This window comes from Orbicella franksi, chromosome 13 (genome assembly GCF_964199315.1).
Source record: "Orbicella franksi chromosome 13, jaOrbFran1.1, whole genome shotgun sequence".
Classification (NCBI taxonomy): Eukaryota; Metazoa; Cnidaria; class Anthozoa; order Scleractinia; family Merulinidae; genus Orbicella; species Orbicella franksi.
The window spans coordinates 19,034,233-19,058,725 of record NC_138157.1 but is presented as its reverse complement, the minus strand read 5'-3'; the positions used below and the strand labels follow the sequence as shown (position 1 = coordinate 19,058,725).

General features: G+C 40.0%; 2 protein-coding genes and 2 pseudogenes across 2 annotated transcripts; all 4 read left to right on the top strand.

Annotated features, from left to right (window-relative positions):
• Positions 1-3,383, top strand: LOC145466581 (cathepsin L-like). The gene is made up of 5 exons (XM_081450297.1): positions 1-515; positions 1,084-1,309; positions 1,722-1,994; positions 2,360-2,492; positions 2,961-3,383. The coding sequence occupies exons 1-5, from the start codon at positions 345-347 to the stop codon at positions 3,148-3,150; spliced, it is 993 nt and encodes a 330-aa protein (XP_081306423.1). The 5' UTR covers positions 1-344; the 3' UTR covers positions 3,151-3,383.
• A 1,284-nt stretch (positions 3,384-4,667) lies between these two features.
• Positions 4,668-6,639, top strand: LOC145466569 (uncharacterized; annotated as a pseudogene).
• A 454-nt stretch (positions 6,640-7,093) lies between these two features.
• LOC145466590 (cathepsin K-like) lies at positions 7,094-11,209 on the top strand. Its single transcript, XM_081450305.1, has 2 exons — positions 7,094-7,268; positions 10,674-11,209. Exons 1-2 carry the CDS (start codon positions 7,098-7,100, stop codon positions 11,019-11,021), a joined length of 519 nt encoding a protein of 172 aa, XP_081306431.1. The 5' UTR covers positions 7,094-7,097; the 3' UTR covers positions 11,022-11,209.
• A 731-nt stretch (positions 11,210-11,940) lies between these two features.
• On the top strand, positions 11,941-24,469 carry LOC145465096 (procathepsin L pseudogene; annotated as a pseudogene).
• The last annotated feature ends 24 nt before the right edge of the window (positions 24,470-24,493 follow it).

Genomic DNA, 24,493 nt, shown 5'->3' with positions numbered 1-24,493 from the left:
TTTTCTCAAAAGAAAAGTAAATTGGTCCTATATCACACATTATCTTCAGAGTGAAAAATTCCGAACAGCTTGATGTTTTTTTAGCAACTCAAAATGCTTTTAGACCGGGCTTTCAGTCACCAATAGTGCATCGTGCTTTCACCACTTAGCTTGTGTCGCAATCTATTTAAAACCTGCTTTCCTCGTGATGTATCAACGTCATAAAGACGTCTTGTGACCTTTTGTCAGCCACACTATAAAGAGCTTTCCACGCTGCTATTAAAGCTGATTCCTTTACTGCGCATCGGAGAAGAACATCAGTTAATCCAAGTCTCCTACAAATTTCTTGACCCCGAAGCAGCAAAATGAAGGGATTTGTCGCTTTCTTGTTGTGCTTGACTGTAGCAAGTGGCTTTGTCCTCAAGGTAGAAGAAGATGAATTGCAGTGGAAAGCGTGGAAGAGTTTTCATGGTAAAAGCTACCTCACCAAGAGCGAGGAAACAATGAGGAAAGCTATTTGGAGAGACAACCTTAAGGTGAGATACGGAAAAATGAAAACTTGTATTAAAAGTGAAGCAATTTCGTGAGAACTACCTGGGAAGACCTGATAAACATGACACCTTTGGTGATAAACTTTGTACAGTACATGATTTGTGATTTGAAGCCATTTAAAACTACTTGTAGATTTGATGGGATTAATTAAAGGAGTGGATAACATAGGGAAAGTTGTTTTCAAGGTTCCTTGCTTCAGAGATCTAATCCTAAAAAGACGGAAATGACTGCCGGAAGTTTTGCTTGGCGGGTTGATGGCCGCGGTTACACATACGCCTGCGGGAAGATTGCCCCTGGGTTAAATTATATAACAGTAGTACAAAAGGAATCTTTTGTCACATAGTAGCGTCCTTGTTATTTTTGTCAAAAAGGTGTTTTGGTGTTTTTTTATTGCCATATTCATAACTTGTAAAGAAGTGGAATCAATTGTTTTCGCCGCCGAGAGATTTTATTGGTGTTCATTCCAGTGATTTTTGCTTGTGTCCAGTACGGCCGGACAGTATAAACCTCTTATTAGCAACTTAGATTTATTTCCTATTATCTTCATACCAGAAAATCGCCGAGCACAACTCTCAAGGTCACTCACACATGCTGGCCATGAACTACTTTGGAGATCTCACGCAAGATGAATACAGCTTCTTCTACCTCGGAATGCGAAGCCACTTTTCCAACGAGACTGAGAGAACCGGCTCGACCTACCTGGAACCTAGTTACGTGAGTTTGCCAACTGAAGTGGACTGGAGAAACGAGGGCTATGTCACGGGAGTCAAAAATCAAGGTATGACGATACTCCAGGATGAGACTCCATTCTAGCAAGAGACCATGATCCACCTCATTTTCTCTTGATTCTAGCTCTTCTTTATTTTTCCGGTCGTAATCAGATCTTTGGGATTTTCGCTAGTTAATTTTGTAGTCATTACTGCAGTTTCTTGGATTAGCCTCTGACACGGACCTGCTTTTCAGCTCGTAACGCAATCTTTTTTAGAAACCCCGTGACGAAACCAAATGAAAGAGCGTTGCGTATGAGGTTGCGGTAATAGTGATTTCGCAAACCAAGTTTAGTAATATGATATTCCTAGGCCAGAAAACCAGACATAAGGCAAGTGTTCTTTTTCGAAATGGTTGTTTTAATTCCAGAAACTGACTTTAAACAAGGTCCATTTTTCACAATTTCCTATTTTGCCATATAGGCCAGTGCGGTTCTTGCTGGGCTTTCAGCGCAACTGGATCACTGGAAGGACAACACTTTAAGAAAACAGGACAACTCGTCTCCCTCAGCGAACAGAATCTGGTCGACTGCTCCACAAGTTATGGCAATCATGGCTGCCAGGGTGGACTTATGGATAATGCCTTCAGGTACATCAAAGCTAATGACGGAATCGACACGGAGGCCAGTTACCCGTATGAAGCGAGAAACGACAACTGCCGATATAATCCAAACAACGTTGGAGCTACAGACACGGGTAAGACAAGTGAAAAGCTTTAGGATTTCATGTTCAGGGTTAAACTCTTGCTCATGCCAAGGCCTCCCCGGCTAAGAGGGACAAGCTGCTTTGAGGACGAGAACAGTATAGAATGAGAGTGGCGTTGCGAAACGCTTGTGAACTACGCCCACTTTTCCCCTGGTATTTTTCTCTTGGGAACTTTCAATTCTAAGGATGTTTTGCTAAATTGTCCATTTAGTCCTTACAGTATCACTACAAAATAATCCAGCTGGTCGTAACAATACACTGATGGCCGTATAATATTCTCCATACTGATACTATGAGAAACCTGTTGATGAGAAAGGAGATTCCGCATTTAATCATCCCCTCTCCTTTGTTTCCAGGGTACGTCGACGTCCCTCAAGGAAGCGAAGAAGCCCTTCAGTCCGCCACCGCTACAGTAGGCCCAATCTCTGTCGCCATTGACGCCAGCCATATGTCGTTCCAGTTCTATCACAGTGGAGTCTACAACGAGCAGTAAGTACAGTGTTTGTCGCGTTAGCCCTCTTCCCTTTCAGTTTGCCTTTTAGTTTCCTTGGATTACGGAAACTGAGAACTCTTATCAGTAAGCCTGGGATTCACTGTAATTGGCTACGCTGTAGGGGTCTTCCTGCTTAATGAATTTTTAATGTATTTTAGTTTTGCGAAGTTAAATACATAAAATATGGTTTCTTTTCTGAAAACCTTGGGTTTTCAAGATCATTGACATTTTTCAAAAGGCGTAATTGTCGGGAAAAGTCCAGAATACGGTTTCTCATGCTATTCTTAGGCTACACAAAGCGTTGCGTTACCATCCATATAGACCCCCGACATATACAATGTAATGCAATTAGTCTTCAATAGCGTGACGGAAATATAGGCATTTACTAAAACCAACCTTTTACATCACGATTTCCAAAAGAGTTCAACAGCATTTGTTTTTGTTTTGTTTTGGTTTTTTTACAGATCTTGCAGCAGCACAAGACTTGATCATGGCGTTTTGGTCGTCGGCTATGGAACCTATCAAGACCAGGACTACTGGCTAGTGAAGAACTCCTGGGGGACTGGCTGGGGAATGCAAGGTTATATCATGATGTCAAGAAACAGGAACAACCAGTGTGGGATCGCCACCAGCGCCAGCTACCCGCTTGTCTGATCTGAACTGAATCAAATAATTGTACTCTTTTGATCGGAAGAATAATCGTACCTCTATTTAAGAGGATTAACATTTATTGTTTAAGACGGCCTTTGAAAGTTTTCTTGAAAAAAAAAATGTTTTTCTGCTATGTTGATATGTAGTATACTGAGCATTTTTGAATGCTCAGTATACTAAAAGATGGAAAACTTTGTAACGCGAAATAAACTGTTTGTAAAGCATTTGCTACAAAATATGTGTGGTGATCAATGTCTGTAGTCCAGACGAAGGGGGACACTGGTGTACAAAACGTGACGGGGTGGAGTGAAGCATTTCTGGCAATTTCAGTGATGTCATGATTTTTTTTGGGCATTTTTGGGGGGAGGAGCAAGTCTCGCGAAATCACGTCAGCTACGTGTACTAGTTTTAAATCCAAAAAGCTTAGACTCGGTTTCAGGATTACGTGGTTAGATTAATACCTTATGTTTCGTCATCAATTAGTTATGTAATACGCCCCTGCAAAACTTTAATTCCATATCTTTTCTCTCAAATGTCATGGTGACATTTGAGAGTGAGTGCGAATGCCTAAAATCCATACCGTCTCTTGACTCGATTTCTGCCACTCCAATCAAGCCAATATTGCCTTTATGACTAACTAGCGGGTCCTTTTAGATTGCATTGCCCACCTCGTCCCCCAAAAGTCCCCCACTCCTCTCCTATATCCTCACAGAGTCCACATAACCCGAGGTTACGTCTCGGAAGTTCTCACAGTTAACCACTTTTAACTGAAATCAAAAAATAATTAAATAATCAATGACTACGGTCGAACCTTCACTAACTGCCACCCCTCTGCAAGAGCAACTGTTTTTTTGCCCCGGCGGACAGTCCATACATTCACGCAAGTTATTTGAACTACTCTTCAACGGTCACCTCTCCACAACGGCAACGGTCACTAAAACACGACCAGTAAATCAATGACTGACAAACGGTTTATACAAAACCCCATATTTTATTTTGTTTTATTGATAAAAGTCACCAAATTTAATCCCTATCGCGCGTTGCGTATTTAAACGCTAAAATAGGCATTTTATAAACTGAAAAATGTCGCACCCCGGAAAAAACGGATGTCATATTACACGCCTAGATTCAGAACCATAATGCCACTGCCCGCTTACTGTAATAAAGGGTGTCTACTTTTAAGCGTGTTAAAATACAGGTATGACTGCTTTTAAAGGTCTTGGAAGCCACCTATGCTTTTCTTGTGATCACACACTCGATCACGATTCTTAATCGTGTTGACAACTTCAGAACTTGTGACAATAGACGCATTATTACTTTTGTTTTAACTTTATTCCTAACACATGATACGACTATAAGATAACAGATAAGGGCGCCTTGTTATTACACTACAGCCGAATTTTATTGGAACAAATACCTCTCTGACTGAAGTTATTTGGTGTAGCGTTCAGACATAACGTCGAATCATTCGTAGGCAACTTACTACAAAGTGCATTTGGTAGCGTCAGTCGTGAGCAGAATTTTCCCCAAAAAACACAGTCGTAGTCGCAAGCCATTCTTAGAAGAAAGACTGGAAGAGAATATAGTCATCAGAGTTGAGCCACATTTTATATGTTGCGCCTTTTATCTTTCGCGAAGAAAAGAACAAAGACTTGTAAGTTTGCAGTGATAGACAACATAGTCAACATAATGCTCTTAAAATGTTCCGAAGAGTTCCCACGGGTATATGAAGTATGTTCCCAGTTTCGCCACCGTAATAATTTAGTAATTATATAAAAATATATAGAAATATTGACGATCCGATACCAGGATTCATTATAAAAGAGGTAAAAAACGTTCTCTGGTAAAATTTGTTTAAAGTTGTGAGCTTTCAACAGCCAGTCTGCTGTCTTCGACGGACAAAAATGAAATGATAAATTAGACCTAATGCCATACTCTTGAATTTAAAGAAACAAGAAAAGATCGATGAATCCACCTACTTCAAGTTGAGATCTACCGATGGCATCAGTACCACCTACCATCCGCGGTTCCATCAAACATCACAAAGAGGGACACCCTTTCAGACCCATCGTAACATGCATCGGTTCTGCACTTTACAACACCTCAAAATTTCTCACCAACATCGTAGCACCTATTCAAAATCGAAATGGCTTTTCAGTCCCTAACTCACAGAAGTTCTCCAGTGATATAGCTGACATCAACATCTTAGATGATGAAACCATGGTCTCCTTCGACGTTGTTTCCTTATTCACCGCTATTCCTGTAGAAAAAGCCTGTAACTACATCAGGAAGAAACTAGAGGATGATATTCTCTCCATTCCAGAAGCAATCTAGACATTGATGACATAATTTGTTTACTAAACTTTGTGCTGTCCAACATTTATTTCATTTACAATGACGACATCTACAAACAAATCCACGGCTGTGCCATGGGTAGCCCTGTCAGCCCCGTAGTAGCCAACTTATGTATGGAGGAAATTGAAGAAACAGCAATCGATTCAACCCCGGTTCCACCCAAAATCTGGAAACGTTACGTAGACGGCAGTTTTTGTGTCATCAAAAAGAATGCAGTTACTTCTTTTCATGACTCACTGAACTCTATCGACCGCATATTTCCTTCACGATCGAGCACGAATCTAATGGCCAGCTGCCATTCCTCGACACCCTTATTTCTGGCGATAATGAGAGGCTCAACATTGATGTCTATCGGAAGCCCACGCACACGGACAGATATCTTGATTTCCGTTCACATCATGACAGAGAGCACAAAATCAGCACTGCAGCGATACTTTTACATAGAGCCCTAAAACTTCCAAACTCTGAAGCTGGAAAAGCCCGTGAAATTGATCGCATTAGCACCGCGTTACAATCTAATGGCTACCCACAAAAAGGCACTGCTGATATCATAAGAAAGAAATCTTTGACTCCTCCAACACCTACACCTGAAGAACTAGTCAGGATGTTCTTCAGTTGGGCTGACCCAACAAATAGTCAGAGCTTCGCGGTCCTTCCCTACATCAAAGGTATTACCGAGCCTCTTTCTAGAATTCTCAAAAGTCACGATATTCGAGTAACCAACAAACCAATCAAAACACTACAACAAGAGTTCCCTGTTCCCAAGTTTCGACCTCGGGTCGACGACCAGTGCAATGTTGTTTACAAAATCCCTTGTGGGTCTTGTCCCCGGAGTTACATCGGCGAGACAAAAAGATCGTTTAGTACAAGGCGAAAAGAACATATCAGAAATACTAAACAATGTGCTAAAGGCTCCAGCGTAGCGAAACATGCCTGGACCTTTGATCATACCATCGACTTTAACAATGCTGAGATAATTGACAAAGGCAACAGCCACATTATAGAAAGACGCTGGGATCCTGGCACACAGCGAAAACGGTCGAGGCCGACAACAATTCGTGCCCTCTGCCGGGACAATATAACATTCTTTTAAACAAACACTAATTTTACACTTTTAGCATTCTCATATCCTTTCACACGTATTCTATATAATATATGCCATTCGCTTGTTATATTCAAAAACTTTTAGGTCTATTTTATCATTTCATTTTTGTCCGTCGAAGACAGCAGACTGGCTGTTGAAAGCTCACAACTTTAAACAATTTTACCAGAGAACGTTTTTTACCTCTTTTATATAAAAATAACTTATTCATTACTAAATTGGAGTCCAAACTCAAAAACCATCTAGAGGTCGAAAACGAATATATGATGTGTCATGGGACTATTGCAATCCAATTTCCAATGCACAGTTTTTCTTGTGATGCGCCACGAGACATTATGGGGAAGCCTTGTGACCTTTTGTTTGTCATAATTCTGATAACTTTTTATCCAAGTCTATCGCTCATATTCCTTCACTGGCGCATGGAAGAAGAAAAAAGAAGAAACACGAAAAACTGCTCCGAGTTTCCAACACATTTTCCAGACGCGGAAGCAAAATGAAGGAATTTCTCGCTTTCTTGTTGTACCTGACTGCAACTAGTGGCTTTGTCCTCAAGGTAGAAGAAGATGAATTACAGTGGGAAGCGTGGAAGAGTTTTCATGGTAAAAGCTACGCTACCAAGAGCGAGGAGGCAATGAGGAAAGCTATTTGGAGAGACAACCTTAAGGTGAGATACTATGAGAACTAATCGGAATAACTCAGGACACCGAACTATTTTTGTAGATGTATTCAATACTCACCACGCACTCATCACCAACTTGTATTTCATCCGAAGTACAAGCCACCTAGTCTTTGGTAAACAAAGATCACCAACCTGTCTGGCCCACTGAAACTCTGTTCAATCGATAAAACCGAGAGTAGATCATTTTTGAGAGAATCGATCGAAAATAAGTAGTAGTACGGAAATCGATAAATAAATGGACCAACCATACAGTGTGAGTGATCTGCCTTTTCATATTTTCGTATTTTCATTTTGCATATCCATGGATTTATGTTATCGAAGACCGAATTTATCGGCGCAAAAAAAAAAAAATTTGAACGGACTCACACTAATCAAATGAGGGTCTGAATGAGGATTAGTGTTTAGTGTTATTTGACCATAATTTTCAGTGTTTGCTGTTAAATTGGCCAAATGCTTAATGTTTAGTGTTTCTGGAGAAAATATTGTTAAGTCTTTAGAGGGTTTTTCGTGGAAACCCCATGGGGTCCCATAGTCTTTTAGCATTGTAAATTCTTATCTGGTCTACGAAAATCGATAATAAAATCACTCATGAACTTTGAGTCCGTGCTCAAAGCCTCTCAAAAGTTCTGTAGTTTTTCTTTTCGACCTAATGTGCAACAGTATTCTGTCTATTCTGGGAAGCCTGGGTAGCACTGGGAACTACCTCGTGCCAGAAGCCCACGATCCTTTGGTCAGCGTCAAAACATCATGGCGGCGATGGCGGCATCGGCATCGAGTGGATTCTCTTCCGATGTTGTCAAAGTGTTAGTGAGCTTCTATAGAAGCGGAGAGGATTCTGGTTTCGAAAGGCATAGAAGCAGTGTCACTTTCGACCTTTCGAAGCAATCCAGCGTGGCAGCCGTCAAGAAACATCTGAGGGAATTTCTTGGGCTCAACGAGTAGTCTACCTTTGGAAGTCTCTGTACATCTTCGGCAGTCTTCGGAAATCTTCGGCTGTCTTCGGGAATCTTCGGAAATCTTCCGAAAAGATCGGGAATCGTTGGAAAGTGGCCGAAAACTTCTTGCTATACTGAACAAAATAACGTTGCCCTTCTAAGGGCCGTTTTTGTTTTCTTCTGGATAAAATTTACTGCTACAGAGAATTTTTTACTGTTAACGTTAAAATGCCTAAAATTTAACTGTTCTGTGTTACAGAGCCAAAAATTTAAGTGTATAGTGTTATCGAGGTATCCCCATTCAGACTCTCATCAAATGCCTCAAATATTGTACATAGGATCATTCTCATCCCAAGGGTAAAAGGATAAGTCTACGTACAAGCCAAGTGGCCCATGCGGCCGGAGCTTATCCAGGCTTCTGTAGCATGAAGCGACTAGGAATATTTCTACTCCCCCCTGGATGGGATGCTAGTCCATTGCAGGGTCACCCCTAGGGATTAAGTTCGCCGGTACATATTTACACAAGTGGGTACTAAGGTCCTTGAGCCTTTAGTTAGTGGGTAGTGTTACCTAGCTCGGGTGAAACGACTACAGTACAAAAAACCAAAGGATAACAACCAATTCGGGTCAATAGGTTCGTCCTCGTCAAGACGTCGACGCGAAGACGCGATCTTCTAACGATTATATTTAAGACCAAGACTAATTCAGTATCGTCTTCCATACTGACTATTTGCTTAGCCGATTTGTGGCCTCTAAGAGGTACCATGATCCTGTTTTGTGGACGTGGCTTGAAATGTTTTTCAACCCTAAGAGGTACCACTGGGCATCGTGCACTCGAGGGAGTTTCACAACTCAAAAGAAATCGATCGCAGAATTACACAGGATGCATCTTCAAATTCCTTCTCCAAAGACAATGAAAGTCTCAGCCTCAACCACAAAAGAAGGGAAGGCCTTCCATCATTGATTAAGGCGACGAGAACTGAACTTTTGTACCTGAAGTAGACTATTTTCGTTCCGATTTCAGAACTGCTTGTTTCTTTGTCATGCTCGAATGAGTTTTCGTCACATGACATCGTTTTGCATACTAAATGAGACGTAAAGGCGTTTCCGGTTCCGCTTTTTTTAACAAACCGGCTACTGGGACCAAAAATCTAAAATTTAAGGCGATAAAATCGTGCGATTTCAAAATGGATCTAATAAAGTGGCAATTGAACTTCGTGTCGTGCAATTTTGGTCTGAAATCATACTTGTGATTTCAAATCGAACTCGCGCTGCGCGCTCGTTCGATTTTGAAATCACTCGTATGATTTCAGGCCAAATTGCACTCCACTCACTTCAATTACCATTATAAAACGTGACTTTCTTAAATATTAATGATAGAGTTGCCGCAACCATCAAATAAAAGCTAACCGTAAGCAAACCAGTGTGAATATGAACAATCAAGCATTTGACGAGTGCGTTTTACCCAATCAACAAATTAAAACCAGTTTCTACCTTGTCCAGGCCTATACCAAAGCAGATATGGCATCGTCCATTCTGAAAGGCTTGGTTACCAAACGATGGCATCGACCATTTACGAAACGGGAATCGGCGACGCCGACGCGAGGACGCGATCTTGTAACGTTTACAGAGAGAAAAAAAGTAACTATCCTTTGCTTCAGGTCGATAAACTCGCATAGCGGATTTGTGGCCTCTAAGAGGTACCAAGATCCTGTTTTGTGGAGGTCGCTTGAAATGTTTTTCATGCTAAGAGGTACCAATTTTAAAACGAAACGTTATCTCCTGCCATTTTTTTTTTTGGCTCGATACCCTAAAAGGTGCTGCAAAAGCTCCACTCCAAGGACCTTTTGAGGGTAAACACCCTATATTATTTATTACGTGCTTTTATTGTTATTTTCAACTCCTAGTATAGTTCCACAGTTTCAGGAGTATATTTATTAAAGATTAAAGATTAAAGAGGTACCAAAACCGCTTTTTAACTCCTAAAAGGTATGACGAGCACCCCCGTCCTTTTCATATGGGAATTCCCTCCGGGATTTGTAGCCGCTGTTTCGTCAACCTCATTCCCAAGCTATCTCGTCTTCCCTCATCAACCTCGTTCCCAGTGTCTCTCATCTTCCCTCCGGTTGGGCGATAAGACGAGAGACCCTGCATACATACATACATACTTTATTTGAAATAGGTTAAATTAAAGGCAGCCAGAGGCTGATGTGGACCTATATTTAATCTACAAGTAATATTATATAAAAATTAGGCTAATAACGATCTAAATACAATTGTTGGTGCCACCATGTTGGGAACGAGGTGCTGTTTCATGAAAAAACGAGAAGAAGAAACGCCTTACACTGGGCCCAGCTGAAAATATTTCCACCGCGTTAATCACTGGAAAGGAATCTTTTTCACATAGGACACATAGTGCTTGAAATACATTAACCTATAAACATTTTCATACTAGACAATCAACGAGCACAACTCCCAAGGTCGCTCATATCGGTTGGCCATGAACCACTTTGGAGACCTCACTCAAAATGAATTCAGCTTCCTATACCTGCGACCACCATACCACTTTTCCAACGAGACCAAGAGAAGCGGCTCAGCCTACCTCAAACCTAGTCACGTCAGCTTGCCAACTAAAGTTGACTGGAGAAAGGAGGGGTATGTCACAAGAGTCAAAAGTCAAGGTGATCGATTTCTCTGTTCTTACTCGTGGTATGATTTCACAAGTCACGTAATCAGGAGAGCAAGAGGAGCAAGAGCGTTGACGCCATCATATTTCAAAATTAAAAATTACCTTTCCTTCTGAGGTTTTAGTTTCATCAGATATAAGACACTCTAAGAATTTGACGTTTTACAACGTTTTAAGCTCGACAGGGTTCTTCGTTTTGTAGTAGAGCACGTTTGAATTTCCAAGCTTCGCGTTGCGTGACATAATATATAAAGAAGGCAGTCGCATAAGTCAAAGATGAGTCACCGCTAACGTTGTTACTAACTGAACAGTTCTTGAACTAGATGGAGTATTAATTTCAATGCCTTCAAGCTCTAGAGTTATATAAATTTGCACTTCAATAGCAAAACTCAATAACGTAGAGATGCTCCTTTCACCATGTTGGTGCCCCTCCGAGGGGTACCAACATGGCGTCTCCATGAGAGTTCTAAAATTTGATGGAAGGACTTCTCCGAATAATGCGCGAATGAAAAACCACACAGACTTAAATCTTGGTGAGGACGTTTATGTATCAATTATCCATCATATCCCAGATTCTTCACTTTATTTATTCAATGGTTACCCCTTTTATTTTTTATGAAAATGGTGCCCAGTCCTCCGACGGATGATGCTGCCAAGTGGGTGATGTCTAAGAAAACACTTTTTTGTGGATGATGAAAATTTGTGTAAAGCGTCTTAGGCTGCCCACGTGACCAAACGTCCCCTCACAGGATTGGCTATTCTGGACGCCACTGGGATATTTGAATCCAGGAGTGATCTTAAAATAGCTTTAGAGGGATTGGCTTTAGAATAAGGCCTATATGAGGGATTAACCTATTTACTTTTCATGCTCTCATCCTAGCCGGTAAAACTCAGACGATAATCGAGCATTTCCTTTTCGTAGCAAGATTATGTTGCTGATCGCGGTTTCCTTTCTAGAAAAGTACTTTTAGGAATGATTCTTGTCAGTGTTTTTCAGAACCGTTTGATATTTGTATCATCTTTTATAAATCACTGAAAACTATCGTTGACAAATATTCTATCCTACCATACAGAACTGTGCGATTCTTCCTGGGCGTTCAGCACAACCGGATCACTGGAAGGACAGCACTTTAAGAAAACAGGACAACTCGTCTCCCTCAGCGAACAGAATCTGGTCGACTGCTCCACAAGTTATGGCAATCATGGCTGCCATGGCGGACTTATGGATAATGCCTTCAGGTACATCAAAGCTAATGGCGGAATCGACACGGAGGCCAGTTACCCGTATTTTGCTCGACACTACCCATGTCGATTTAAACAAAGAAATGTTGGGGCCACCATGACAGGTAACGGACACTCTAATAGAATCCCGGGGGATACTCTCAGAAAAATTGTATGGTGGTGAGCGGCCCCCTTCCCAAAAGCCTTACCCTATTTATGACCAAATTCAACGATTTTCCCGACCCTATTTATGACCTGACCAAAAATTGAATACCCTAGTTATGACACGATCCTTTAATTAATACCCTGTTTCACTTGAGACCGGCCTTGTAAATAGTCATCTAGTTCACACCAATGTTGAAGCCTGAAAGTATTGTGAAGGGCTTTTGTTGATGGTCTTATCATTAAGGAAGAAAAAGTAGCTAACGTGTGGCACTATATTTGCGGGTTCTAATTTTTGCGATCCGCAAAAAATAGTTCCCGACTCCACTGGCCAAATCATACACACAGACATCACATGAAGAATCTTGTTGCTGCTTTTTAAACTCGTGGATACGCGAAGCGTAGAAACGTGTTTGTTGCGGGGACTCCGATATGCAATTGTGTCACTCACACGGGTGTAGACACTGTTCGTAATTAGTCGGCCCGGTTACTATTTGTCGTCGGACTCGGGCGCTCTCGAGCCGGACGCCATATTGGAATAGTAACCGAGCCTGAAGCCATGTAACCGTGCAGTCAGCCCTAGGTTTGCAGACCAAATTGATGATTTTGTAGCTTCTACACGACCATTAGGTGTTTCGCTAAATTGAAGTGGAGTTGGAATGTTCGAATTAGTACTATGGCCAACTTGAAGGCTGAATTTCATAAGCCTTTGACTCGTCCAGGCGTTAAGCATGACCAGGAAATGAGCATTAGTTTGCTGTAAAGTGACCTGACATGCTAATGTGGTAAGCTTTAATGAGAATGTGTCTTATTCGTCGACCTTAATGGACTTATATGAGCGAAGCAAACAGTTTTCAATGAACGAAACAACTATTGAAAACAGGACAAACATCGGCACCATTATATAATGTTGTAATTTCATTTTTATAATTTAGTAACATCTAAACCTGAGGCCAGCCGAAATGTCAGCCTTGCAGTAGTCTTTGACTTATTATCGCTTTACTTTTCAAGTTTGGCTGATTACTCATGCGCAGTGTGGCGCATGAGTTAAGGATTGGGCTGCGTTTCTCCGTTTTGGTGTCACATTTGTGCATGCAAATTAATGCATGCGTACATTTACCACGGTCTTTGGAGCTCCATCCGCCATATTGGATTCTTCAAGAAGGTGCCATTCTTTCGCAAACGTTGAACTTTTTCACCAATTTGATACGGTGTGAAAGTACCTATCAGTACTTAAGTTTGTTGTTAAGATTCTGAACTGGCATGTGAGCATGCATGAACAACAAGAAAGTGTTTCTGGAGAGGTAAGCCATCGTTTATGTCGATCGCCATCTGACAATATGACAAGTCTCAAATTTATTACGGTTTTGGAGATTCAAGGACATATTACGAAGAATGATTTACTAAGAACGTGCTCTGTATACTTATTCTTTTGGTCAAAAAATGCTTCCTGTTCGTGTAAATGGACGTGTTCAACAAAACGGGCAGGTGATAGGCCACGTTGGATATATCAATATTCTAGCATGTGTCCGAGGATTTCAGGACAAAATTTTCAAGTTTCTTGTGTCCCTCAAATCCCAAAAGATACTCAGTTACAAAGAAATTATTTTAAAAGAAAAATAAATGCTATAACTTGGCGTTTCGGCGTTATCTTGTCGCCATTATCAAATGCAGATTAAAGTCGTTCAGTTCAGTTATAGTTATATACTAGCTTAGGTGTTAATTAGAAGGAATCCACCAAAAGTTCGAGTAACAAGTGGACTAAAACTTTGTACCGAGATAATTGGAAACTTCTGTGTGACTCTTTTAAGGTTACAGTATACCTTCGGGTCGGCAATTTTTTTCAAATTTGGATTTTTGGGTCAAAATAGTGGTCGAAGAATAATCTCTAATTTCTGAAAAAAAAAATTGAAAAAGGCTAAATATTGGCGTAGAAATGGCGGTTTATGTTTTCACCGGAAGTAAAAGTTTACCTCTTGATTGACAGCCCTATGGCGCGTATGCAATCAACCGAGACGATTTTCGCGGGAATTACCTATATGGATGTCACGAATTGACTACTCAGTTGATCAGCATTGTTGTTCTGACTACCCAGCATTTTTGGTATTAGGCGTGTCTCTATTAAGTTATAAGTAAACATAGACCACGTTTAAACCATGGACCAGTTCGAAAAAGCGAAAACAGCGAAGAACGAATGAAAATACATCGATGAGTGAAGAAGCGAAAGTTCGCCACGCGGACGAAGCTATAGTTATCGTATAAGGCGGGCAAATATTCGTGGTAAGAGAAAAGAAAGGTTCTGTAAAAATTTCGGAACTTGACAGCAATAACAGGGATGCTGAGTCCGATATCGAGGAATCGTCGGACTCATTGAGACCATTTGAAATATTATCCATGCACAGTTACCCACACACAGTTGCTCTCTGCGCTTTCTTTTGTTTGTTTCCTTCGCTCAGCCACTCTAGCGTTCGTATCCTTTTTAGTCTTCCCCATTTTGCCAGACCAGCTTCAAGAAAAACCGAGCTACAGAAAAATTATCTCTCTGCCTTCGGTTCCTTGAGCGCATTGCTAAACACAAGAGTTTTTTAGCGATTCGCGCGTAAATTTCACCAGGAGGTTAACGGTAGTAAACTTTCCCTGCACTGATTGGCTTAGTTATCTGAGAACCTAGTTGAAGGCGTTTGCGGGCGGAGTTTGTTTGCGAAGCATAAAATTTTTCTTAGCGCTGTTTTCTCGAATAAATTTTTTCACTTGAAGTAGATACTTTAAAGAGCTATAACTCAAAGGGATTTTGTTCAATTGCTCTTAAATTTGGACAGTGGCTAGTTTAACATATAAACTACAAAAGCGTGTCTGGAAGAGCGATTTTTGTACGATCATTCCACATTTTTTTAATCCTATTTCGAAAATGTTCTGTAACTTTTTACCGCAATTGAATATGCCAAAACGCAGACACACTTTTTAAGCGCTTTGGGCCCTGAAACCGAGGAAAAAATTAAATTGGCGAAAAACGAAATTCGCTTTGACTTGTAGCTTTCGAAAGGTGATTCGGGCGCTCGCATTTAGTGCTCGTGAAAAATTCGACAATTCATTTTCTTTCAAAATTCATGGTATGGTTTGATAGCCAGCTCCATAAGCTTTAATTTGATATAGGGGTTTAGGTATCTACAGCTTAAACTGCACGCGCTACATCGCTTGCGCGCGAGACACCCCTGAAGGTATACTGTAACCTTAAATATCTTCTTAAAAGAAATCATTTTTAACAACACCAAATGAAGAAAATAAATTTTGAAGTAATATATGAAACACTTGAAAGTACTAGTGAAATGAAACTGATGATGAAATTTTACCCGTGTTTTGCCGGGCAATTCCTCTGAACTTTGAAATTCACTTGCTCGAGTTCCCATGACAAAGTGTTTTTGGTGTTATTTCAGACAACTGTTTATATCTTTAGCTTTTAGAAAATGCAAAAGGACAGTAATATACTTAAAGTTATTCTGGTACAAGGTTTGTGTCCATTAAAAACTGAAATTGCATGCTCGAGTCAAGAAGAATGTGACAAACAATGTCAGGTAATAAAACACTTGTGTGTTTAAGTTTTTTTTTTTCCTTTTTCTTTTTCTGCTTCTTGGTTAGTGTAGTATGCTTGTCAAACAGGATCAAAATGTCGAAGAGTGATATTTATGTACCGAGTTACCATATTTATGTCCAAATTACATTATATATATCCAAAGTGCAATATATATGTCCAAAACTGCGATATGTATATCCAAATCCGGCGACCTGTTTTCGTTTTATATATAACAGTCAAACGATTTTACATATTTCAATACAGTTTCGATATAAATATTTCACGGACTGTTCTCGATATATATTTCACGCGGTCAGTATCGCATGTAAGTCTACATGGCCTGTCCCGCATCTCGCGAGCATGACGTCGAGGCCGACATGTGAGTGGACGACTTTGCAAAACAGCAATATGGCGGCGGAAGAGTGGCGAATTCAGCGGATTGTTCGAGAGATCGTTAGCTCGGAAATCGGCGAACCAAACCTACCCACAAATGTACAGATTTATCAAAGCAACAGAGAGGCACCCGTTAATACTGGTGGTGGTTTTCAAAACGTGAATGAAGAGCTGCGATGCAGGTTTCAGATTCCGAGACGTTTTCCCGCCAACGGGGACCGTGAATGTGCTCTCTCCCCGCTGCTCGCTCCTAAAGCAGAAAGGCAAGCTCCTCAGCAGCAAATTGTTTCCAGTTTCAATCCATCATTCAATTATGGTGGAAGAATGAACCGGCGAAGACCACGTCGCCAGGGAACTCTTCCTTACTCACATGGAGGCTCGACGTCGTGCTCGCGAGATGCGGGACAGGTCATGTAGACTTACATGAAATACTGACCGCATGAAATATATATCGAGAACAGTCCGTGAAATATTTATATCGAAACTGTATTGAAATATGTAAAATCATTTGACTGTTATATATAAAACGAAAACAGGTCGCCGGATTTGGATATACATATCACAGTTTTGGACATATATATTGCACTTTGGATATATATAATGTACTTTGGACATAAATATGGCAACTCGGTACATAAATATCACTCTTCGACATTTTGATCCTGTTTGACAAGCATAGTGTAGTACACCTTGTATTTTGTACGAATTATTGAAACATTACATTTTTAGCAAAATGTGTAAGGATATATATATATAACAATATTTTAATTCTCGGAAATATGGCATTGCGTGATATAACTTACAAAAAACACCAGGTGCCTACTGAGGAGTACTGTTATTTTATCAAGTTTCAAGTATACTTTAAAATCAAATTACAAATATAGTAAAAATAAGGCAAAGTTGATATTTGTTACAATGGCCCAGTACTGGAGTATATTCCTAACAACCAACATAAACAAGTCTAACACTTGAACAAAAAATGCCCAAAGAGATTTAGTTCAGAATTGCTATGAAAAAAGATATTTCATCCAATTCGCAACTCTGATCATTTGTTTATTCTCTATATTCTATAATTTTTCGACTCAGCTTGCTTTGTTATTCGCCTGACGATATCCTTCTAATAAAGACGGCATATTGCGTTACAGCATTTATCTTCTCTCCTACATCTTAATTATCTATATCTTAGATCTATGATGCACTTTTTTTCAAATTAGCGTTTCTCCCGTATTATTTCTAGTTGTCAGATGGCAAACGTTTTCAAATTGCTTCTCTGACTATGTACGCATTGCGTATCTATTATATATGACTTTTATTCTCTTGCGCATGGGTATAGGCTACTTGAGGCCTCTTGTTATAGATCACCTGTGAGATCCAACGCTCACTCAAGCAGCACTTTCGCTCACAGCTTTGCAGTTTGTATTACGTTCTTCATGTTGAGTTGTCCACTTTCAAGCAACATCGAGTTAAGTTTAGATTAAAGTTGTGCTTTCTGTACCTGTCGTGTTTATTTTAGTACATTGATCTGAACTCTAAGTGGGATGTGAAATGCACATAAACTTGGAAAGAAATTCCCAAATACTTGATGTTGATAAGCTTAAATGAGTTTTACCCTGTCTTTTGTTTACACTTTTGCTTCTTGATTCAGGAAAAGATAACTAAGGGAAAGAAAACCACTGTGAGCTTGTTGGACCACATATTTATGGGTCGACAGATTTTTCGAATCAACACTGAAAATGCTTGCAAAAGAGGCTACTTGTTTTGATGTATTTAAACTGCAATAATATACAGAGACAACCGGTTCCACATTGGAAAAGAAGTGCTGTCTCATAAGAAACCTCACATAGCATTGAATGAAATGCAATGAAAATCATTTGTAAGCTCGTACGACTTGACTACATGCAAATTTTCCCACCAGGCAGACAAACATCAACATCATGATCTGGGTGTGGGGAAACGGGGGGAGCACTCTATGATTTTTTGGGCAGGAGTGACCTCTGTGACCCAAGAACCCTTAGCTATTATAGACGTATGTTCTTGCAATATGTGTGCAACAAAAGCCAACGAATTAAGGCTACACTTTGTGAGATAAGTACTACCTCGCGTAGTATGAACCCGGCTTGTTTTAACAGCCTTTAATAATACACCAGTAACAGCACGTGCACCAGCATATTTCATCTCTAGATTACTTAATCCACGAGTTTGACCATAAGTGTCCTTTGATTATTTAAAACGTCTCTTTCGTTCAGAAACATAACGATGAAATATTACTGCTGATCAATTGCTGGAGCAATCAGCCACACAAGAACACGATGTTACTATAGTAGAGAGACACTAATTACTGGACTATTGTCAATTACACGCAGTTTAATTTAAAAAAGCGAAAATGTTGTAATTTCAATTAAAGACGACTTCCCGAAATCGCAAAAATTAGTGCTCAGCAAGAAAAACCAGTCTTTTACAATCGCAAAAATTAGTTCCCGCAAACTACACAAAATTGCCCATTCTCAAAAATAAGCTCCCGCCGCAAAAATTTAGTGACACACGGTACTTCTAAAAAACATATCCAATTCAAGACTGGAGTGCAAAAACCCTACCCTATTGATGGCCAATATGGTCAAAACCAATACCCTATTTATGAACAAAACGGCTGGGAAAAACCATATACCCTTTGGGGCCGCACGTACCTATACTGAGCCCACGTAAGGGAGTACCCCTCCCTCCGGGGCTAGAATTTAGGGTTCTTGCGCGGAAGAAGGAAATTCTAAAACACCAAGCGAAAGAACTGTACTGAATTTTTTACGCAGGTCTCCACTCTGATGTCAAGACTTATCGGGGTAGATCGAACAAGCCCAGAATAATAAAATAGGACAATCGAACTTAATCGAACGCTTGATTTCCGAACTTTTGACTTTTGTAAAACTGGTTGTGGTTGTCTTGGTCGTTGTGAAAATCAAAACCAAGTTTCTGACTAACGTATAACACGTGAGCCGGAAAAATGGCTTCAAGCGCTGATTTGTTCGATTGAGTTTGGCTGATTCGAGAATCAACTTCACACAAAGTTTGGTGTTCGATTTCGTTCGATTGCTGAACTCGTAAATTTCTCGAAGACTACAAATTGCACTCGCCTTACGGGCTCGTTTAATTTTATTTCAGTCTTTGAAAAATTACTCGGACTTATTTATTCCAAATTACACTCGGAATCACTTGATTTAAAACCTATACAGATCAAACTCAGGGTTCCGAAGTTACATATACATGAGGCCAAAACAGTTGCAAGCTTTGTCTTTATTGTTTCATAAGACTTTTATCGCTGTCGTTTCGGTTGGACAGTAAGGTCGCTACCGCTTCTCGAACTGCGGGTGCTGCTGTCGTAGGCAAGGCAGCTGATACCATGAGAAATCTATTGAGTACGGGGATGATGTATGGATTGTTATCACATCACTTTTCCAGGGTACGTCGACATCCCTAAAGGAAACGAAACGACCCTTCAATCGGCCACCGCAACAGTGGGACCAATCTCCGTCGGCATTGACGCAAGCGTTGGATCAACGTTTCGGTTCTATTCTAGTGGAGTCTACGATGAACCGTGAGTAATTTCCGCAGCAATTTTTGTCACGCTGGCCAGCCTCCTTTTAGACTACGAGTATTCCCTCTTTCGCTTCGATTCGTGCGTGACGTGAAAAAACCGCGAGAATAAGATATCGCGCCCGGCTCGCTTTTATCGCAGATCGCGCTCAACGTTCCAAACCCGGGGGGGTACTTTTGGAATTTCTGGGTGGGCATGTGCCGCTGGGACCCTGGAACCCTAAGCCTATACCAGAGCTAGTTCAGCTGAATTTTGCTAACCTATACTAGAGTAAACTCCCCAAATCCCCCCATCTATCGACACTGTTGAGGCTGATTTGCGTAAATTTAAACTTCCCGGTTTGATTTTTTTATATTTTTGAGTGGCAATTCCTGGTTTCCTTACTCTAGATAAAATCTTCAACCAACCAGTCAGTTTTGTGAAAAATGATACCCTATTCTAGACCCAAACGCTCTGATTTATATACCCTATCCTAGAGTAAACTGCTTGAAAACCATACCCTTCACAGCGGCACATACCTATATAGCCCATATATGGCAGAGCCCCCCCTCCCCCCGGATCCAAATAATATTGACTTCATCTATGCGTCTTTCCTCTAATAGATCATAGGTGAGAACCAATCAAAATGCAAATAATCTACTTGTTTAATAGAAATACTCGTGAAAGTTTAGGAGGACTCGAAAAAGCTATGGAAACACTCGCTGTCGGCTCGTGTTCCCACAGCATTTCTCGTTCTCCCAAACTTCCTCTCGTGTTTCTATTAAGCAATTAGATTATTCTCTCTCGATTTCTATCGCGTGATAGTTGACTAGGGCGCAGCTGGAGTCAGCTATCACGCATAGAAATCGAGAGCGAATAGTCTAACTGTTTTAGTATAAATCTATCACCCGTTCGAAACTTTAATCTAAATCCTCTTCAAGGGCACTTCGAAAACACAAGGAGGCGTGGCTCCAGCGCACGCTGCTACGCTACTCACTATCTACAACAGAATAGGTAGTGAGTAACGTGTCCCAAGTTAGTTTTTTTTTTTTAAGCTAAATACTATTGACACTTTAATAAAATCTTTCATTCATTCATTCATTCATTCATTCATTGCCAATCAGAGAACGGCATTCGTGGTAAAACGCTAGTAGATTTATACTAAAATTCGTTATAGTTCACCAATAAATTTTCTCCGATTCTTGTCGTTTCAAACTGGTCACGTGACGCGATAGTGTTTATCCGCTGAGAGGCGTGTACACTATCAGCCCATAGCGCCCGTCCGAGGAAAATACGCGGATGGACAGTACTTCTCCTTGATAATTTCTCTGTAAACAAGCGGGCTTACAGGAAATAAACAACTGAAATTGTATTAAGTGGGTTTTTGTCTGTTTTCTTTTTTCAAATTTTACATTTGGCTTTCGCTGCTTTCGTCTAAAAATGTTTAAAATAATTCAACATGATTTTGAACTGACGCGCGGAAGAAAATTTAGACCATATATTTGACCATATAAAGACCATATATTTGAACTGCGGTGAAAGATATGAAGATATGATTGATCATCGCAGTTGTACACACAACTTAAGCAGAGATATTTGAAAAACAAAGAGATATTTGAAAATGATAAACAGCATTTTTCTTCTCGTACAGACTACTTGTTTATGTTTTAAAATTGCTTAGATAGGAAAGATGCGATTTTCGTCATAGTAGCACTTTAAAGACATTTGTTACTTTACTACAGATCTTGCAGCAGCCAAAACCTTGATCATGCTGGTCTGGTCGTTGGCTATGGAACCTATCGTGGCAAAGACTACTGGCTAGTGAAGAACTCCTGGGCAACCTGGTGGGGAATGAAAGGCTACATCATGATGTCAAGAAACAAGGACAACCAGTGTGGAATCGCTACACTTGCTAGCTATCCGCTTGTTTGATCCTAGCAAGACAACCTAGTTTACGATGAAGGGGAGAATGCTAATTAATTGACTGAGCGGTCCGAATTTTGTAGTACGGACGGCTGAGGTGGATACGTTTCGACGAATAACTTGATTTTTCAGAACATTGCACGGCAGAAAGCTATTTGTTGTTGAGTAGAAATTTTTTCCACGTTTGGTGGACCATTTCAGTTAAAATTTTACCATAGCGACGAAAGTGCCAACTCCAATGAACTAAGCTTTTATACATGTATGTACGACTGGATTTATGAAAATTATGTTTTTGGCGCGAAAAAATACTCATGGTGAGTTGCGGTGAAAAACTGAAATTCTCATACGCATCACCTTTTTCGTAAATCCAGACATATTGTTGTATGCTGAGAATATAAGACGAATTTTTTTGTTTATATGAAAGAATTGCTTTTAAAACATTTGCAATAAAATAAATGTGGTCAGCATCTCTGGTTGTGGTCGAGATAGGGTACACGAGTGCCAAAAGTCACTTGGTGTCTGGGAGCATTTTATTAATTGCTTGCAAAAAATTTGGAACGGCTCATTTTCGGACACTTTTTATTTTATTTCGGACGCTGTGCTGAAACATAGTTAAAGTGAATTTACCCCTACAAAACACGAATTACACTGAAATAACATCTGTAACAATAATAGTTTTACTGCGGGTTCAAGGTTTTAAGAACACACCGATGAGAAGATAACACAAACTCTATCAAGCCGTTACGTATGTCCATCAGTGTCTCAAATAAAGTTTGCTCCTTAAACCCAGCATAAGGGAAACTAAGGGCTTTGGAGCTACTTCAAAGTTTTACACTGTACCGTAAATATTTCAGACGCTTGAAATTTCGGATGTCTACGAATTTCGGACGGTATTATTTTCGGACACTTTTTGTCCGTAGTCAAAATCACTAAAATCGTGTTATTCATGATGTCTTCAACAAGTTTATCCTGCAAAACGGAATCAAAACAAAAACAACAACAAATTAAATGCAAAGATTTAAAGGGCGTCGAACAGTGAAAGGATGTACAATTAGATTGGGCTGCCTGTGGTGATATGTGGGATTGATGCTCTTATTCGCAAGGAATTTTTGGTTTCGTTCAAAGCTTTATTTTCGAAACTGCCTACAAAACGTAGATAACAATGAAACTGTGATAATCTGTCGCGTCCTAAGACGTTTGGTTTATTTGTTTGGATCTGAACTCTACTCGTGAGATTCTGATTTCAAAGTTATTGAATTCAAAAACTTGTATTATGTTGCCTCAGAGGCTGAGAATCACTGAATAAAATATAAGTTTTGAAACATTCCAGCCTTCTGGTGTAACATAGTCTGGTTAACTGGCCGTTTTCTCGCGCGTTGACCGTTCAACCGGTATTTTGCCATTATCGTGCGTTAACTTAGCTTGGGAGTGTTCTGTGTAGAGGCTGGAAAGTTCATTGCGGTGTGACGTTCTCTACACCAGATGCACCACGATGTGGATCATGTGAGGCCCTAATGCTTGTCACGCAAGGACAGATGAATGTTTTTTTGTTTTTTGTTTTTCTTTTTAATAGCGAAAATTCATTTCGAAAACAACATATCATATTACTGGCTTTCACTGTCATAAAGTCAAAAATCCAAAACCATAATCATTCAACAAATTAAGTCAAGAATACAGGATTTGATAGATGATTTAAATTGGTCAACTTGAAATCAAAATGATCTTCTGGTTTTAGAATCGCTTGGTATTTCCAAACAATCAAAAAATACTCTTGAGAGGTTGAAGTAAGACTTTCTGTGAAACTGACTGCCGGCAGGGTAATACTGAAAAAATGCAAAGGCTCCCAGGCACATTACTTTATCGGGATTTTTTCATTGAGTTAATATCTTAATTTAAATCCTCATTACGCTATGCATAGATTTTGTTTCATTTCTAAAAGGTCAGATTTTGAGAGAATTTCAAAATATTGAAAAATTCGTAATTTTCTGGAAAAAAAAGCGTGATTTCCAAAAAGGAATGCATAGCTATGTTCCCAACGTTGGTTTCAATCGAAATTCGTCAAAAAAGGCTGGATTTAACGTAAAACTGCGTTTCCTTTAGCATTAAATATTTAAAGAAACCGGAAGTGCGCCCGATATATATTGGAAGTTACCCTATCAGCGCGTGCGCAATTTACACTACCAGCGCACTTCGGTAAGATCAGTCAAAGCCACAGGGAGTTAGGTTTTCTCTTTCTATTGCTTTTGTTTTTCTGTCTTTCTCTTATTTTGCCTTTGCTTGTACTTTTTTTTACTCTGCATTTTGTGAAACCCAAAGAGAAACATCTTAAATGTAAGCGAATTTGCAAGTTCTTGAGTTGTTTTTATTTTCCGCGCTCAGGCTGACGTAAGTAGCCGGAAGTGAAATTTCACCTCCTTAGCATCGCGCGCGAGGGCGCATGAATCGGTTAATGAGCCCTTCAGGGGGGTCGTTCTTAACTACATATTTAGAACATTTGCTAAGGGATTGCTGCTGAAGGCGATATTTAGAGCAAAGCTATTTTGGAGCGTTTTGAGGTGCTAAATGAAAAAAGATATGATTTCGCGTACTAGTCCCAAACCGCGCGTTAGAATTTTAAATCCCTAAAATTTGGAAGAAAAGGCGAAGAGTTCCGATTTTTCTTATGATTGAGAAGTAAATTGGTCTTCTTTATAATCGTACGTAAGGAGTTATTGTTTATGCGTAATAGAGGAAAGCTACTGTAAAAGTCTGTTA

Excerpts from the sequence above, each read along its gene's own strand:
- LOC145466590 (XM_081450305.1), top strand. The coding sequence starts at position 7,098 with ATGAAGGAATTTCTCGCTTTCTTGTTGTACCTGACTGCAACTAGTGGC. Across the intron at positions 7,269-10,673 it reads TTTGGAGAGACAACCTTAAG|ACAATCAACGAGCACAACTC; the intron begins GTGAGATACTAT and ends TTTTCATACTAG.
- LOC145466581 (XM_081450297.1), top strand. The coding sequence starts at position 345 with ATGAAGGGATTTGTCGCTTTCTTGTTGTGCTTGACTGTAGCAAGTGGC. Across the intron at positions 1,310-1,721 it reads CACGGGAGTCAAAAATCAAG|GCCAGTGCGGTTCTTGCTGG; the intron begins GTATGACGATAC and ends TTTGCCATATAG. Across the intron at positions 2,493-2,960 it reads AGTGGAGTCTACAACGAGCA|ATCTTGCAGCAGCACAAGAC; the intron begins GTAAGTACAGTG and ends GTTTTTTTACAG.